Source organism: Anolis carolinensis, chromosome 5 (assembly GCF_035594765.1).
Source record: "Anolis carolinensis isolate JA03-04 chromosome 5, rAnoCar3.1.pri, whole genome shotgun sequence".
Taxonomy (NCBI): domain Eukaryota; kingdom Metazoa; phylum Chordata; class Lepidosauria; order Squamata; family Dactyloidae; genus Anolis; species Anolis carolinensis.
Window position 1 is genome coordinate 84,460,935 of NC_085845.1, and position 18,279 is coordinate 84,479,213.

The 18,279-nt window shown below is 39.3% G+C and overlaps 1 protein-coding gene across 5 annotated transcripts in view; it reads right to left on the reverse strand.

Moving 5' to 3' along the window:
* Window positions 1-18,279, reverse strand: part of kmt2e (lysine methyltransferase 2E (inactive)) — a 77,160-nt gene that overhangs the window by 37,593 nt on the left and 21,288 nt on the right. For 3 of the 5 annotated variants that reach the window (XM_008111549.3, XM_008111548.3, XM_008111546.3), the window contains exons 5-10: window positions 17,213-17,293; window positions 16,029-16,087; window positions 13,209-13,381; window positions 12,714-12,752; window positions 5,212-5,424; window positions 2,447-2,577 (exon numbers count right to left, since the gene is read on the reverse strand). In XM_008111549.3, the coding sequence (XP_008109756.1) occupies window positions 2,447-2,577; window positions 5,212-5,424; window positions 12,714-12,752; window positions 13,209-13,381; window positions 16,029-16,087; window positions 17,213-17,293 (696 nt within the window). Of the gene's footprint in view, window positions 1-2,446; window positions 2,578-3,102; window positions 3,212-5,211; window positions 5,425-12,713; window positions 12,753-13,208; window positions 13,382-16,028; window positions 16,088-17,212; window positions 17,294-18,279 lie in introns of those variants that run through there. The other 2 variants (XM_008111547.3, XM_008111550.3) reach the window with 2 other exon arrangements.

Below are 18,279 nucleotides of genomic sequence, written 5' to 3' on the forward strand. Positions count from 1 at the left end.
CGTGCCTTCTAACCCTTCGTCTAAGTCGTTAATAAAGACGTTGAACAGATCCGGGCCCAGGACGGAGCCCTGCGGCACTCCACTTGTCACTTCTTTCCATGATGAAGACGACGCATTGGTGAGCACCCTTTGGGTTCGTTCGCTTAGCCAATTACAGATCCACCTAACCGTAGTTTTGTCTAGCCCACATTTTACTAGTTTGTTTGCCAGAAGGTCGTGGGGGACTTTGTCGAAGGCCTTACTGAAATCCAGGTACGCTACATCCACAGCATTCCCTGTATCGACCCAACTCGTAACTTTATCGAAAAAAGAGATCAGATTAGTCTGGCATGACTTGTTTTTGGTAAATCCGTGTTGACTATTAGCAATGACCGCATTTGTTTCTAAGTGTTCGCAGACCACTTCCTTAATGATCTTTTCCAGAATTTTGCCTGGTATTGATGTGAGGCTGACCGGACGGTAATTGTTTGGGTCGTTCTTTTCTCCCTTCTTGAAGATAGGGACCACATTCGCCCTCCTCCAATCTGCTGGGACTTCTCCCGTTCTCCAAGAACTCTCGAAGATAATTGCCAGTGGTTCTGAAATAACTTCCGCTAGTTCCTTCAGTACTCTTGGATGTAGCTGATCTGGCCCTGGGGACTTGAATTCGTTTAGAGTGGCCAGGTGTTCCTGGACAACTTGTTTCCCTATTTGGGGTTGGATTTCCCCCAATCCTTCGTCCATTCCATGTTGCTGAGGTTGAAGATGGCTTTCTTTTTGTGAGAAGACCGAGGCAAAGAAGGCATTAAGTAGTTCTGCCTTTTCCCTGTCCCCTGTCGCCATCACCCCATCTTTTCCTTGCAATGGCCCTATCGCCTCCTTTTTCTTCCTTTTTCTACCAACGTAAGCAAAAAAGCCTTTTTTGTTGTTTTTTATGTCCCTGGCAAGCCTGAGCTCATTTTGCGCTTTAGCCTTGCGAACCTTTTCCCTACAGGTGTTGGCTATACGTTTGAATTCTTCTTTGGTGATTTCTCCCCTTTTCCACTTCTTGTGCATGTCACTTTTGAGCTTTAGCTCAGTTAGAAGTTCTTTGGACATCCATTCTGGCTTCTTTGCACTTGTCTTATTTTTCTTCTTTGTTGGCACTGTTTGCATTTGCGCCTTGAGTATTTCACTTTTGAAAAACTCCCATCCATCCTTAACTCCCTTGTTTTTTAATATCGGCGTCCATGGAATGCCGCTCAGTAATTCCTTCATTTTTTGGAAGTCAGCTCTCTTAAAGTCCAGAATGCGTGTTTGACTTGTCTTAGTTTCAGCATTCCTTTGTATTGCAAACTGCAGGAGCACATGGTCACTTGCCCCTAAGGATCCAACCGCTTCAACTGTATTGATCAGGTCTTCCACATTTGTTAAGATTAGATCAAGAGTTGCTGATCCCCTTGTTGCCTCTTCTACCTTCTGGACCATAACATTATCTGCAAGGCAAGTGAGGAATTTGTTGGACTTTGTACTCTTGGCTGAGTTTGTTTTCCAGCAGATATCGGGATAATTGAAATCGCCCATGACTACTATATCTCTTCTTTGTGCCTGTTTGGTCAGCTGTTGACAGAAGGCTTCATCAAGTCCTTCATCCTGACTCGGAGGTCTGTAGTAGACACCCACGATAAGATCTTTTTGAGTCCCGGTTCCCTTGATTCTTATCCAGATGCTTTCAAGCTGTTTTCCCGGATTACAGTCTTGCATTTCTTCTGCAACGTAACTGTTTTTGACATATAAAGCTACTCCCCCTCCTCTCCCCTTTGTTCTATTTCTGTGAAAGAGGTTATAGCCCTCAATGGTTAAATTCCAGTGATGGGAGTCATCCCACCAGGTTTCAGTGATGCCTATTGACATCGTATGTGTGGTGCTGTGCTAGGAGATGGAGTTCGTCTTGCTTATTTCCCATGCTCTGAGCATTAGTGTAAAGACATGTAAGCTCCTGTGACCTCCCCTCGAACTGTTTATTTGGGATTATTGTGCTCTCTATACTTGGTCCTTGCTGTGTTTGTGCAGCCCTCCGTTTAGCCTTTTGGCGGTTCCCTGTGGTTGTGGGTAATATAGTGTTCGCCAGGCTGTTGTTCCCCTCCCCCAGTGGATCTAGTTTAATTTGATGACCTAGTACAGTGAGATATATTGAGAAAGCTGAAGCAACTACAGTTAAATGGTTAGATGGCACAAAATTACGAGAGCCAAGAAATGAGATGTTAAAGGATCTCAGGTGGATCTATGGAAGAGCACTAATACAAAATCATCACAATGAGTATTAGCCATTCAATTTTGAAAGGCAAGTTCATCAAGGTGTGAAGAATAGAAAACCCAGGAAGATAGACTATAATTATCAGGGAAATGAATGTTTATCAGAAGCTGAGAGGGGGAAATTGATTGAAAAAATGTAAGTAATTTAAAGCAAGATTTTAAAGAAAAGTACCTCTTAAAGAAATATCCATTAGCTTCAAATTGTTCTCTCAGCATGAATTTTCCTCGATATTCAATAATTAGTGCATCTGGAGGCAAGTCTTTGGCAGCTTTTAGGATTTTCTTATTTTTTTGAATATAGCTCTAGAAGAAGAAAAGAATAATGTCAGTAATCTAATTAAGCTGATTGTATTAATGCTACTAAGATACAGATTACAGCATACCCCTTTAAGGAACAACTCTGTGAATTTAAATGATACTCTTTCTTTTCAAAAGCTAATTAACTTTCTTTCTGAAATGGCAGATACCTTAAATGTACATTTTAGAATTGATAATAACTTCATCTTATCTATAAACTCTCCAAATTGATAACCAAGACAAGCTTTTCATAAGTTATCAGGGGGAATTCTCTCCTTAGAGATGCTTCACACTCTGGTTAAAAAGGTCTGAATTGGGGGAGGACGACACATGAAATATGCAGTCTCCTCTCTAATCTGCTATTAGGGACAAAGAAAAGACGTCTGGGTAAGATGCATTTTAACAAAAATGTCAACATGCTGATTTCTAGAAAAAGGAAACTTCTTGTGCATTTTAACAGCCTCAAGTGGGAATATGCCTTTCCAAGCAAAATCTTACTGTACTCTGACACAACAACTAAGGAACTCACACCTCTTGTAATTGTGTCACTTCTGATCAAAAGACAATTGGCCTATATCTAGGCGGTCTCTGCAAGCAGGGACATTCCTCCAAGGAGTGCGTCAACGTGCGCCATGCTGATGCTAGAGGGAAAGAAGCAAAGATGCTTCTTATTACAAGATCTGAGAAGGCAACTTTCCTTTATGTTTAGTTTAGCTTTACCAACATTAAATTAATCAAATAGCTTGCAGATCCCTTCCACAGATTGCATAACAGGCAGCTGACGCTAATTTTGTGTATTCTTCTTGGTAATTTACTGACACTAAGTATTTTTTTTTGGACTAGGCTGGGAATCTTGCACTACATATCTGAAGATAAATTAATCTAGCACTTCAAAAATGAGATTTGGTTGGGCAGAAACTTTTCAGCCTGTGTTATGCAGTGCCAGTGATAAACTAGACACATATAAAGTGAACAGAACTCAGGTAATGTGTCATTATGAGCGGGTATACTAGAAATACATTGCTTTTTTTCTGGAAGTGCCAAAAGAGGGAAATAATACCATGTCTGAAACATGGTAAATGGGGATTTAGACACAGCACCTATTCACTTTCTATTCCTATTAGAAGTAGCACTGCTTTTTATGTAATTTGTTACTAAATTGCTACATGAATACTCAATTATTTTTATGACATCTCTGCTGTAACATTTCATATATTTCAGCCTTTCCCCTCATGGGAAATTCCAACCGAGAAAAGGAAGTGACAGGTTTTCAAAGGAGTAACAGACTGTTAGAAACAATCTCACCACACAATTTCTGGCTAGCATATAGAATTTTCTTTTTAAAGAAACTGATAGCTAAATTGTCAGCATTTTTTGGGAATTCCTAGATGTCTCAAATGCCGAAAGATTCAATATGTTTCCCATTTATTAGAGATCTACCCCCAAAGAGAAAGACATAGCCTTTTCTTCTTGGTTCCAACTCACTGGGATGTTTTTGCCAATAATTATCCCAGGAAAAATCATGGCTTCATAGTAAAAGTAAAAGCCATTCAAACAAAGTCTAATCTATGAACATTATTTTTAATTATTTTCTTGTTTTCCTGTTTTCACTGAATTTATTGCTCTGTAAAAAGAAGTGGATTAGCTAGGCCACCAAGGTAAATAACGCTAATTATTAATGTATAGATTTAACTATAAAATTTCTATAATATACTAAATTTTCCCCTTCAAGGGTTCCATATGATCTTTGCATCAGACCTATACCAGTAACTCCTTTAAAATGTTGACTTCTTATAAATTTGACTTTCTACACTTTGTAAGTGGATATACAAACACTTGTTGGAAGAAATGTCTTTCTGATACTTACTTTAAAATTTGTTGAAGAAGCAGTAACTGAGTAAACTACATCAGAATTCAAGTATAATTTCCACTAATGTTAATAGTGGAAGAATTAAGTGTTTGGTTTTTAAGCAACATACTAGCTAAACAGCTTCCTAGACCATAAAAATAATGAATAAGTTACCTACTAGGTAACAGAAGCCAACTTTTTTCCTTCTACTTACGTAAATTAATTAACCCGTTCAAGGGAAGCTCTTTCTGATTGTTTAAGATTCACCCCAAAAGCTGGCATTGAAGCATAGGCTGGTGAGACTTAATAAATGAGCCCCTTCCAGGAAAAGATGGGCTCCTTCTGGAACCAAGTTAGCAATGTATGGTTCTGTTATGAATAGAACAGGGTTTAAACTCTTTATGTATACTACTAGACATTCCCTCAAAGTCAGAAATAAAACCTTAGGAAGACACTGAGGGAAATCAACTTGCTTTTTTGATTGTTTGAGGTTTTCTTGTTTTGTGGATGGACAATTATGCCTAGTGCAAACCATTAATATCATTTAAAAAATAAACTGTAAAGTGTACGAATGCAGCAGAACAGAAACAACCTCTAAAGAGAGGATGAAAATAGTAATTCTGATAGCTATTGCTCATAACTGGTAATCCATTCTCCATCAAAACCCAAAAAAGATTTTCCCATACTAAAAAAAAACAGAAATGTTTAAACAGGAAGACCAAAATAGTGAACTATGTTTCTACTGAAATAGTTTCTTATGAAAGGTCAGTGTGTCCTATCACTTCATTTACCTCTACTGGAGGTTTGAAGACTGAATTGCTGGTGATCACATCTTTTTTGTCATCTCCATTTCCTAATCTCGAAGCTATTCTCTGTGCCTCTCTCTGAACACCTTCACTGTACTGGTTGTTATTTGCTTCTTCATAACGGTCCATCCAAGCCTTGATTTTAGTTTCCCATCCAAAGTTTGAACTGTCAGAAGGATCGATCTCTGGAGCTGAACCCTAAAATAGAATAATAAAAAACATTAGAACATAACTTTGGACTTAATATGAAGTGGACAAATTCTTCTCATTTCAGAAGGCAGGATCAACACAGAAGTCTATTTTTGTTAAGAGGAGAAAAACCCCTCCAATCATGGAACTTTAAAACTATAGTTTAGAACTAGAATTTGTCGAAAACATTAACATAATTCAAACCTAAAGACAAAAGAAGTATTATCTACATAGAAGGCAGTGAGTAATTTTCAGTACTTAACCCCATAACTTTCTTTTCATCAAGAGTCTCTGTGAAAATGTGGGTCACTTGGGTCTACTTCTCACTGAAAAACACTTCCATCTGTCCAGCTTTCCATTCCTGACCAGTACAGGAATGGAACCAAAAGAAAAATGAAGAGGAATTGAACCAAAAGAAAAGTGTTGAACATTTTCTTTTCCTGCCTTATGGGCAGGTAAAGAAAGCATGGGTTGCTTGCCTGTAAACGTGCTTCTTCGAGTGGTCATCTGTGAAATCCACACATATGGGTCTTCTTGCGCCTGCACAGTACTTTTGGAACTCTCTAGAAGCTCTCAGATACATTTTGGTGGAAGCCCCGCCCATTCTCCCCTTGATAGTACAGTAGAGTCTCACTTATCCAACACTCACTTATCCAAACTTCTGTCGGCCCGTTTATGCTGGATAAGTGAGACTCTACTGTATATATAGCATATAAAACCAGTGGGCGGGGCTACCGCCCCAGTTCCTTGGCCGCAAGATAGTAGCACAGGATACCGGGGCATGACGTCCATTAGTGAGGATGGGCGGGGATGTGTGGATTTCACGGCCCATGATGTCCAGATTTTTCCCCTCCTTGTCAGCAGGGGTGGTTTCTGATCCCTGGGAGGGATGAGTTTGGGAAACTTTGATGACAACAGAGATGCTTCCCAAGCCACTCTGCGGATGACAGGTCAATGTGATAGAGGTTTTCTGCTCTGCTTGAGGTGGCTGGGACTAATGCGGGAGAGAGGCCTGGTAAGTAAGGAAGAACTGGAAGGGCTAATACAGCTGGGGCTTGTTGCTGATCCACAGAAAAAACAGGATCATCTATCGGTGCATAAGTCTATGTGGATGGTAACTTAAGAGCCCTTGCTAGGCGAATGATGAGAGCAGAGAAAGTGTGCAGTTCCTCAGGTGAATCTGTGTCAGCAATGGGTTCAGGGGCAGCCGTGTGATCCAGTCCTTCAGATGAATCTGAGCCCTGCTCTACAGCAGTGTTCTCCAGGGGAGCTTTAGGACCTTGAGGGGGCGGAGTTGGGGTTTGAGCTGCCATGGCGTTTGCTTGAATCAAATTTGAAGAGGTCTCAGGTGGAGGATGTGAGGCAGCTGTTGGTGGGAGTGATGTTGAGGGGAGTGCTGGCTACAGGCCCGATGGTAACGAGGGTAATGGGATCCCAAGTATTCCCTACTGCAGTAGCCATTCACATAATATTGATGGGAAAGGGGAGATCCCATACTGTAGTAGGACTCTCTGCTAGGGGAGTACCGGTATCGAGGAGAGCCTCGCAATCGACTTCGGGAGCGAGAGCTCCATGAGCAGGAAGAGGATGAGTGGTCTCTTGAATCCTGAGATCTCGAATCCCGATGATAGTAGCTTTCGCGGTAGGGCCATCAGGAGCAAGAACAGACATGTGATGGTGGCCGTTTGCCCCAGGTGCTGGTGCCGGAGTAAGTGGCGTTGAGGATGTCCCCTGATGGAGGGGGAGGCTGGGAGCTCACTGGCTCAATGCATAGAGGGGAGGCCTCAGAGACCTCCAGGGCTGGCTGTAGCAAAGCTGGAAGAGCTATAGTGGCTTGCTGCCTGGGGGGGTAAAACCTTGGCAGATGGGCCAGGAGCGAGCCACATGGGCCTCCCCAGGCACAGCAAGTACATCGAGTGACCATCAGTATCAGGGAGTTTTCTCTCGCACTGGGAGCACTTCTTAAAGAAGGCAATTATCAGAGGGGGGATAAACACAGGCCTGGTAAACATAGTCAAAACAGTCCGGGATGGCCAAGAAATTGCAAACAATCAGATCCAAGTCGAAGGCAGAAGAGTGATCAAACAAAATCCAGATCAAGTCCAAAATTTTGATGAGAGAATCGAATTAATAGTTGATACACGGTCAGAGCTATTAGAACAAACAACAGAAGTTTCTATGTTCCAAATATGGTGGAAAGAAGGAACTGGGGCAGTGGCCCCTCCCACTGGCTATATATACTGTACTATCAAGGGGAGAGTGGGCGGGGCTTCCGCCAACATGAATCTGAGAGCTTCTAGAGAGTTCCGAAAGTACTGTGCAGGGAAACCCATATGGTGCATTTCACAGGGAGCATGTAGTAGAAACCTACAAAATCCAATATGGAATTTGACAAGAGAAAGGTATCATAACCAAGCCATGCTTGTCAACCTTCTAATTCTAGATGAAAGTGGACTGATTAGTCTAGGTGGATTCCCAACAAAGATCTTCTGGTGACAACTGGTGTACAGAACTGTTGTTGTAGCCAAACCTGTTACTGATTTATTCAGACAACAATAAGCTAGGTAATGCATGTGATCACCCAAAGGCTGATGATATACCTAGAAACCAGATGGACCTGTTGCCCTAAACTCATAGCACACAAATACACTATCTAATCACCTGATGTCTTAAATATTTCTAGCATAAGTTTTAAGCATTTTTGGTACATCATGCTTGCACCATGCCACTCGCTAGGGCAGAAATCTAGCTCCAGCAAGTACTCTTTACAGTGAAAAGCTGTATTTGTCTGTGAAAGAACATCACTACCAAAACGAGTGATGTAAGGAATATTAAAATTTTAGTTAATTCTTCCCCCCAATAAATTCTATAGGTTCACGTAAGTTCTCAGTGAAGTCTTGAAGAACCATACCAAGGCTTCATGAGAATGTGGTCTGCAGAGGGTGAGTGGAGTTACTGCTAAAATGCTAATGCAGTTCTAGAACATTCCAAGTGATGCATTGTGCAGGCTCAGATAACTCATATGTGGAAGTCACAGAGACCACGAAGAAAAAGCATTGCATCTCAAAGGAAACAACTGATCTGAGATTGACACAGGTTACAAATTTGAAAAGACAACCTAATTCTGCAACCTGTCTTTAAGGAACTTGGTCCTTTTCTACATCTGACTAAAGAAACCCTAGAACAGACCTACACAACATGCAGCACCAAAGGATTTGGACTGGCCCAAAAAGGCAATAATGAATCCATAAAACATAAGGCAGACAATAGTGATCAACACATTCCAATGCCTTCCTCAAGGTCATGGTTTTGGATGAGAAAACATCGATATCCACAAGGTGCTTTCCTTGGTCCACAGAAGCAGAAAAAACATGTCCCTCAGACAGGAATTTCAGAGTGAAAGTGTGAAATTTTGAGTACCCATTTCTCCAAGCTGGTAAGTTTTTTTCTGACTGCCAAAAACAATGTGACTTCTACACTACTCCAGAATAGTATGGCACTGCATTGAGATACCGACTACCCTTTTTATTCTTAACCTTAAAACTCATTAAAAAGAGATGTCGGTGCAGGAGTTTCCAAGCAAATGTTGTAAGGCACAGGACTGCTCATTTACCTTCCCGTGCCTCAACTATAGGCCCCCTTAAGGCCACACTTGAAGTTACAGTTTTGGCTCGGAACTGGATGCAATCCACAAAGAAATCCATGAGAAGATACATCACTCCAGTCAGTTTAATCAGGCTCTTCCAAAAGTGAAGTCAGCTGGGAGGAACATGAAGAAATACAATTCAAACTAATGTTTCCTCTATCATGGATTGAGCTAAGACTGTAGGTTAAGACTGGCAGATGTGGTAGAGTAGCAACATACTTTGGTTCAACTATCAACCAGTATCTCATTTCCTTCCTTGATAATCAATCTTGGAAATGACTGAACTACAAGGTCATTAGCAGTAAGTATCTTCAAACAATCTGTAACTTCCGGGAGAGGAAAATAAAGTTCTCTTGGTAGCAATGTGTGGGAGATCTCCTTCCCTTTAGTCTACAAATTAGAGAAAATGTAAAAAAAAATGGAACCTCCAAATTGGTGGGTGTATTGGTTATGGGGAAAACTACTGTGACACCATATGAATTAGAATCCTCAATGATTGCCTCTGTGGATTCCAAAGGTTTGGGTTGATTAAAAGAGCTTAATGGCCTAATTCAAAATAGTAGAAAATATATCTTGTTTTAGTAGCCTCCACTTAAAAAAACAAAAAAACAGTGGCCTAATCTGTCCTTTTTGTCCCCAACAGAGGGACCAAAGTAAAATTGGAGTCAACATCATAACCTACAGCATCTGGCAAGGACCCCTTTTGCTGGAACACAGAGGAAGCAGACCAGTACGGCTTTCATCCTATCCTTGGAGTTGAGTCTTTGCTCCTTTCATCAGTAATGAGATTAACAAGAGAATATGTCTAATTTTTAATCATGGACCTCCTTTCCTAATCAGCATGCTCTTTGGCCTTTTATTTTTTTTCTCTGGAGGTTCACTAGGAGAAAGAAATCCTGTCCCACAATTTTATGGTGACACCTCTCTCATCTGCCTCACTGCCTACTTTTGAGCTGGATAATTAGCAGCTTACCCGGGCAAACCTAAAGCCATGCTGAGGAAATCCTCACTTGGAAGGCTGTAATTTCAAACCATTGCATGGTGCTTTCATCTTTGTTCACAACCTTAGCCCTCTATAAATAAAATGGCTGAGAGCAGAGAGGACCAAATAGCTGGCAATCAAGTTTCTGTGGAATTATTCATTTCCCAGTTGCTATGCTCCTTGCCCTTTACAAAGATACTTATTTGTGCTCTTAAACTGGCATCCTAAAACGATTCTGAATGGGCTTTAAAAATGATGGGGAAGCTTGACTTGAGAATATCAAAATAAGACAGGCCACAAACACTACACTGATCCCCACATTTTCACTTGAGTTCAAAGATAGGCCTCAACAGGTTAGGTGGCAGAAATGTGGGAAAGGAAATAATGGGTCGGAAATAATGGGAAAAGGTTACCTAATTACATAAATAATGACAGGGACTCCTGGGAGCAACATCACAAGCACTGACCAGAAATAATGTTAGGGTGAACACATTGGATTGCTAAGGGTAGAGCACCTGTGGTTGTAGTCCAATGCACTTTAGGGTAGTAGTGCAGAATGTAGTCAAGAATGCCAGATACTAACAGAATCCTGGTGCTTCAGTTGAGGTCTAATCCACTCAATCAGTGAAAATTTCTTAACCCCAATTAAAAATGGATGGAAAAAATATCAAGTTGGGAAATATAAATCAAACCACTTTTTCAAATGGTCTAATAATGCAAGTCCTAGTGCTGTCCTACAGCAGTCTAGGTAATCATGCTATTCTTCTGAATAATGGGTCAGGAAGGAGGGCATCTCATTTTATAGCAGCGTTCTGTGTAGGCTCTGCCTTTTTGAACAACATTTAATCCTTTCTTATTGAATCCTTTTTTCACTAAAACCAATTATCAGTGGGTATAGATAAACTTTAGAAAATAAAGTCTGCAGCCTAAACATGAACTAGCTAGCACAAATGTGTGTGATATCCAGTCTCCTCACTGCTAACTTAAAGCTGGACATGGTCCCTGGAAATTCATCATTCCATTGCCTGGCAGCTGCTTTGAATATTTAAAAAAATTGCAAATTCCGATCATCAGTTTTTCACCTACTGTATCTTTCTATTTTATTTCCCTATGTTTGTGAAGCCCTTCCTGGTTGTCTGCATGTCCCTGTGCTGGTTTTAATCCAAATTAAACTGATTACCTTTTATACTTTACACATTTTAGACTGCAAACTTTTACTAATGATTAGCCAACATTCCACACATCTAAACAAGCAAAGCCAATCAATGTCAGCAGGAAAATAAAATTACACAGGTACCAGTATAATTAAGACATGTATGTCAGATATGATTTTTACTACTACAGGCTCTGAATATCCCAAATGATCCTGATTATTTGTTATATCATATCTAGATAAGGATGGGATACATTTAATGCCGATCTGCTGAGATAGTGAAATTTAAGCAATTTCCTTTTTGATGGAATTTTCCACAAATTGATTCACTTTCTTTCTCTTGTTCAAATATAAGCAACTAAAATAGAATTAAAAGTGCACAGAACCTCACAACTTCTGAGGATGCCTGCCATAGATGTGGGCGAAACGTCACTTGCGTCAGTTGATTACACGAGACAAAGCATGCACTGGCTCCCCAGGTTGAGCTTCAACTCTAAACAAAGCCAGCAGCTGCCAAAGCTTGATGAGTAAGGATGTTTTCAGAGTTCCACCTGCCTTTCTCACTATAAACAATGCTCCAATAGACTGAATGGTTCGGTCAAGATGATATAATTGTTTCCTGATTCTGGAAGGCAGCACTACAAGACTTTTGACCAGTTCCTTGAATCTTGGTCTCCTTCAGCTTTCTAGTCTGTCCTCTTAAAGCTGTTTAACTGTTAGACATCAGGACACATGCATGTGATGCTATCAATACTCAGGTGATGGCTTTGCCCTTTCTGCCTTATCTCAGGAAAGTTAGCAAAGGCCTCTGAATGTCACTATTTTTGAAGCGTTGTCAGGAAACTGTAACTGTTTTGAATGGTACCAGCTACTGGAGGCATGGAACTCTCCCATTCAAACAGGTTCAACAGCTTACAATTGTTTCCAAAGCTAATGTCAAATCCTGCTCATCACCTTTCAAGCACTATTATAGTGTTGGACATATCCCCTCTCTCTTGTTTATAGTGTCTATGCTCTTGCCTGTCTCAGCAATATCTAAGCATCAGGAGACCTTCTTTATGGCTATACTATGACTTTGGAACTCTCTTAGTCAGAAGAACCATGATACTCCTTCATCACTAATCTTGTCTCAAAAGAAGAAAAGTGTCTGAATCTGACTTTAATATGTACATGTTTTTACTTTCCTGGTATTGTACTACACTATCTGTACTATTAATAAATCTCAATGGATCTTTGTGGTAATTAATGCTATTTTGCTTTGTTTTGTGATGCTGCTTTGCATTTATCTGTAACATTTAGTTTTGTTACTGTCTACTGTTTTACTAAATGTTTAATGCAATGATTGCCTTGAACATTATTTTGGAAAGGTGAGGTGTAATTTTTTAAAAATTAAATAAAAATAAACAGGCATTTGTAACTATACCTCTACTTCACTTGCATCCACTTTGGATTGTGATTGTGTTGTTTACTGTACTAAATACAACAGGAGTGGGTATTTAAATAACAAATTCATTTACCTTAACTCTTGAAGATTTCCTAGAACCTTCACGAAAGGCCTGAAAATGTCAAATTACAAATCAAAAATGTCAATTGGTATGATAATTCAAGGTAAAAAAAACAAATATTTTCTGGAGGAGTGTACAGACAACAACAATTCATTTCTGAAAAGGTGCCTCTTAGAGAAAATAAATCTTATATACTATGAAAAAGAACTCATAATGTCTCCTTGATATATGTGTTTTAACCACTTGTACAAAACATTGTCTTCTAATTTTGTATGTGGTTGAAAAGATATTCACTATCAAACGGCCAGAAATTTTCACTGCTTTAGCTATTCATGAACATGTATTTTATAGATGTCAACTACATGAAAATGTGTTTTTGGAAAAATGGTCAGCCTACATTAACAAATCTACCTATCGTATCCTTTGTACTTTTCCTAACCCTGCTTTTTTCTCCTTTCATTGTAATCATACTTTTAAAAGTGTACACAAATTTAATAATTAACATACCTTTTTGCATTTTGCGATGTTTTGCTCTTTCTCCCCACTTTTTTTCCGTTTCTTATCTGTGAGTTTGGTGACTCGTGTAGCAGTCAGAGTAATTGTAGTTGGTGTGTGTTGAAAAGCAGTATACAGTTCTACAGGAACTTCATCACCACTTTCTGTTGCACTGGTATCCCCATCTTAAAAAAAAAGAGGATAAAAAAAAATCTTATAATCCTTTTTCACTATTTGGATATTCCCTGAATGACTATCACACTGCTTGCTTCCATTACTAATAGCAAAGCAATCTATTCCAAGTATTAACTCAAATTATATAAATGGCGATATATTACAATTTTAAAAAATAAAGCTGGTAAAATATATATCCACAGGATCAGGGTTTGTGGTGATATGGGGAAATAATATGAGATTTACATTCTGACTATTTAGCTCAATGGGTGTTCCACTTTTTCCAAAGCTTTACAAAATTACAAAGGCACTAAATGCAATTCAATCAAGCTCAAATAAGAAATAGACTTATTAGAATATTCTACATTTCCACCCTTTCATTTTTAAGGTATCATAGAACTTACCATGTATTTTGAAAATATACAAAAGTATAACATAAATAGTGGTTTGGAAAAAAAGTTTCAAAATCAAAAGTACATTAATTTCTCAGTATCTACCTATGGGGAGAAAGTGAGGCTATAGGAATAATAGAAAGTACCCTTTAACAATGTCATACTACTAATGCTAAAATGATGAACAAAGTCCATGTTTTTCCTGAGAATATGTTCATGCAACATGAAAAAACATTGTCAATAATACTTAAAAAAAAAAAGCTCTTATCCACCTATACACATGCTTTTGCCCAATGGTCACATCCCTGCTTAGGAGAGGTTCTGGTTTATAGAAAGCTATAAAGGCTGTATGAGGAAAATATGGCCCATTTTCCACATGTGATCTACAACCTCTTTTTTGAACCCTCAAGTGAATTCTGCTCTCAACTTACCACATCATCTGTTTGAGGGGGCTGGTGCAAACAAACTAACCCCCAAATAGTAATCATTGTTCCCTGTTTAGCTGTAAACATCCCCCACAACTTCTTTAAATAATTTTAAAACCACACCCACAAAACAGATGCTAGACTAAAAACAAATTTCTAATACCTTGCTAGTTGTTTGGGCTTGCTGCAGGTCTGCAAGTTATGGTAATTTGTAGCAGCAGTATCCATGAACATACTCAAATATATCTCAATCCTCATATAAAAGGACCAGTGACAGAATCGTCAAGATATCCTTGAAATCTAACTTCTGGGAACACATGAAACCTGATTTTAAAAATGCATGAGGCAAGCTAACTAATCTAGTACCAAAAACAATAACAAAAAGTAGCAAGGTATCAATCCGATCACAAAAAGACTATCCAGTTGTGATGGATTGCTCCTTATGCCATCCTGAGAATGACTAAACAAACAAAAAAATACATAGTGTAATCTAAGAGTAAACTACTTGGTTTCTGCGGACAGGCTATTTTTGTGTGTGTCAGAGGCGACTTGAGAAACTTGAGTCGCTTCTAGTGTAAGAGAATTGGCCATCTGCAAGGACAGTGCCCAGGGGACACCCAAATGCTTGATGTTTTTACCATCCTTGTGGGAGGTTTCTCTCATGTTCCCGCATGGAGCTGTAGCTGACAGAGGGAGCTCATCCACGCTCTCCCCAGGTTTAATTTGAACCGGCAACCTTCGGGTCAGCAACCCAACCTTCAAGTCAGCAGTCTGACGGCATAAGGGTTTAACCCATTGCGCTACTGGGGGCTCCAGAAAGGCTATATATTTGGTGCACATTCCTTATTGCAATGTATACTGGATGTAAACCTAATAGTCTTGCAGCAGAATCTCAGCTAGATTAGTTATTAACTGCCTCCTGATAAGATTTGTCCTGCTCGATCAGGTCAAAGGCCTATATAAATACACAAAATTCTGGTTCTTCCAAGTGACTAACCGGTTGCTTATGGTGAGCCCAAATACAGGATTGTAAGGGGAACAGGCTCTCTGACTGTTGTTTCACAATAACTGGTATTCATAGCTATGCATTAAAAAAAAACAGGAGGTCTCAACAGTTATTAAAACTAACTGCTCTTAGCCTTATTTTTTGAAGCTGTCTAAACCTCTTTTGCTGCAAAATGTTTGGCCATGACCCCATTTTACAGCAATGGATTATTTTAATTATGCAATGTGATCTGTCCATATCAGGGGCCCTCAAACTTTTTAAGCAGAGGGCCGGTTCATTGTTCCCCAGACTGTTGGGGGACAGAATATAGTTTGGAATAAAAAACCATGAACTAATTCCTATGTACCCTGGACATATTTTATATGTAGTACAAAAAGACATGAAAGAAAATACAATTTTAAAAATGTAGAACAAATTTAACCAACATAAACTTGCTAGTATTTCAAAGGGGAGTGTGGGCCTGCTTTGGTTGAGATAAGGATTACTCTTGTTGTGTGCCTTCAAGTCGTTTCAGAGTCTAAAGTTTAGGGAGGGGGGCCTGGTAAATAACCTTGGAGGGCTGCATCTGGCCCATGGGCTTTAGTTTGGGGACCCCTGGTCCATATCATCCCAAATTCAATTTAAGTGGAAATTGAATTTGGGGAGCTACCTGTATACCATCATGACATCAGAACCTTCTCTAAGTTTATTAAGAGCTTTTGCCACGGAAACCCTTGGATGACCTTAAGCAAGTCATACTGTCTAAACTTTGGAGGAAACAAAGGGAACCCCCCTCTGAACAAATCTCGCAGATATAAACATTTGTAAAGATACATAGCTATGCAGCATTACTTACCTGACATGTTTTCCCTTTTCCTACGCTGCAGCAACACGGCCCTTTCTTTATCTAAAGTCCTGTTTCGAAAAAGGAAAATAAATGAAGCTGAAAATAAGCAGTAAGTGGTTGTTTAAACATTAGAAACTTTCTAACCAACAGAGTTCACTATTAAGTGAAAGAAATAATTAAAATCTGTGTTTGTTTTAATCCTGTCTTTTTATTCCTAGTATAGACAGTGATCACCTGGGTGGCTGACTTTTTAAACTTTCTACTGTCCTTTGATCTGCTGGTTAGCCATTAGAAAAACCTTTTTTTATTATCCAAAATTTGCAGTTCTCTGAATTCTTTAATATTGATTTTCCTTTTATCATAAATCCATCCTGCCTTTTCTTAATGCCATTAAATGCTACATGCCAGTTTAATAGAACAGATAAAAAACTGATAGAAAAAGGAATGGAACTAACAGAAAAAAACATGGGCCCCTGCTAGTTAGGTTGGTGCACAAGATGAACCCAATCGTGGTGGGTTGATCTCTATACAAGCCAAAGAATCAGCTAACTAGTTATGCATATTCCTTACTCTTCCCTCATGGATGTGTTCGCAGTCCCAAGGCAGTAAGAAAAGAATAATGTGCAAAAGCTTTGCCTTCAGTGAGATACTGAACAAGAACAGACTGCTTATTCTTCCAATCTAGAAAACAGCAACAAAAAAGATGTTTGTACATTATTGGGTGAACTACTGATAAGATACATACTCAGTTTGGCACTGCCTGTGTATAAAGCTCCAAACATAAAGATAAAAGCCTTGGGAGGTTTACATGTTTTTGCCCACAGTGCAAAATAAATCCACATGCTCAAGCCCTGCTCCTAATGTGAGCTGGAACAACTAAAATGTAATTTTCTTTATTCTACTCTGAAACTTAATTTTGGAAGATAAAAAGCAGTAGCTATATTTCATCTTTCAACAAAGGGCACTTCTCATAACCTTGTGCTATAAATTACTACTTAAGGATTCCACATTTCTGGTATGATCTAGAAGTTACTTTTTGTAACTAGAGATTCACATTAATTTTCAATAAAATTTAGAAATCTCAACTGTATTGTAAATATATGAGGATGAGTTGCAGAATTACTCCATCATTCTACCCTGAATTTCCAAAAACTATATTACAACAACAATCTTATTAGCTACATACTGCTCACCTAGGTTGACAACGCTCACAGAGGTATGTATCAGGAATATGTTGCCTGTCGATCCCCATGCAATCAATGTGCTGCCAAACACTATTCAAAAGGAAAGAGAGTACAATTTAACTTTCACACATTTTGAAACTTTATACGATGCCTTCTAGTTTTGCCTTATGCTACTAGATGTCTTTTTCCTCAAATATCTCCATTTAATTATCTGAACATCTCTACATTAGTTTCTTAGCACTTGCTACTGCTTGACAAAGTGCACATCAAATTTTAATTTTAAGAGAAAAGGCAAATAATGTGGGAGCACGTAAGAAATCAGTTAATGTGTGTGTGTGTGTCAACTGTTAAATAAGATGTGTGAAGCTGATTGGTTGGGTCATGCTTAGGGATGATCCTGGGACTTTTGGATACCGTTACATTTTTTCAGGCTTGAGCTATGCAGGTGCTCAGAGAGAGAAGAGAGAAGCAGAGAGACAGATTCTGAAGTGTGCTCTTGCTTCATGGGCTGCTGGAGGGAGATTCTCCACATGGATAAAGAAAGATCACTTTTAATTTCTCATAAAAGGACATTATGTGAATCGATGCCACTGATCACGATTGTAAATATGTTGTTTTTAACTACAAAGAGTAAACGGCAGTGTGTGGGCTGATCAAACATGGACTACACATGATTTTTCATTTCGTCATAAATCAGTCCAAGGTTGCATGTGCATTACAAGGTACACATGAAAAGCATGAATCCGTCTGTTGGGATGGCAAAGTTTCCCCAAAAGAGTGCTCCTTGAATTCTCCTTGAATTCCCAAAACAATTTTGTAATCTTCAATAAATAACATTCCAAGGAAAATGATTGGCAATACCCATAGAATAATAGTAACAGCATCTCCTAGGAAATGGCTACTGCCACTTAAAGTAATGCCATGTACCTCTGTACATGGCATATTTTAAGTGGCAATAGCAGTTTCCGGTGACACAGCAGATTAAACCGCTGAGCTGCTGAACTTGCTGACCGAAAGGTTGAACATTCGAATCCGGGGAACGAGGTGAGCTCCTTCTGTTAGCCCCAACTTCTGCC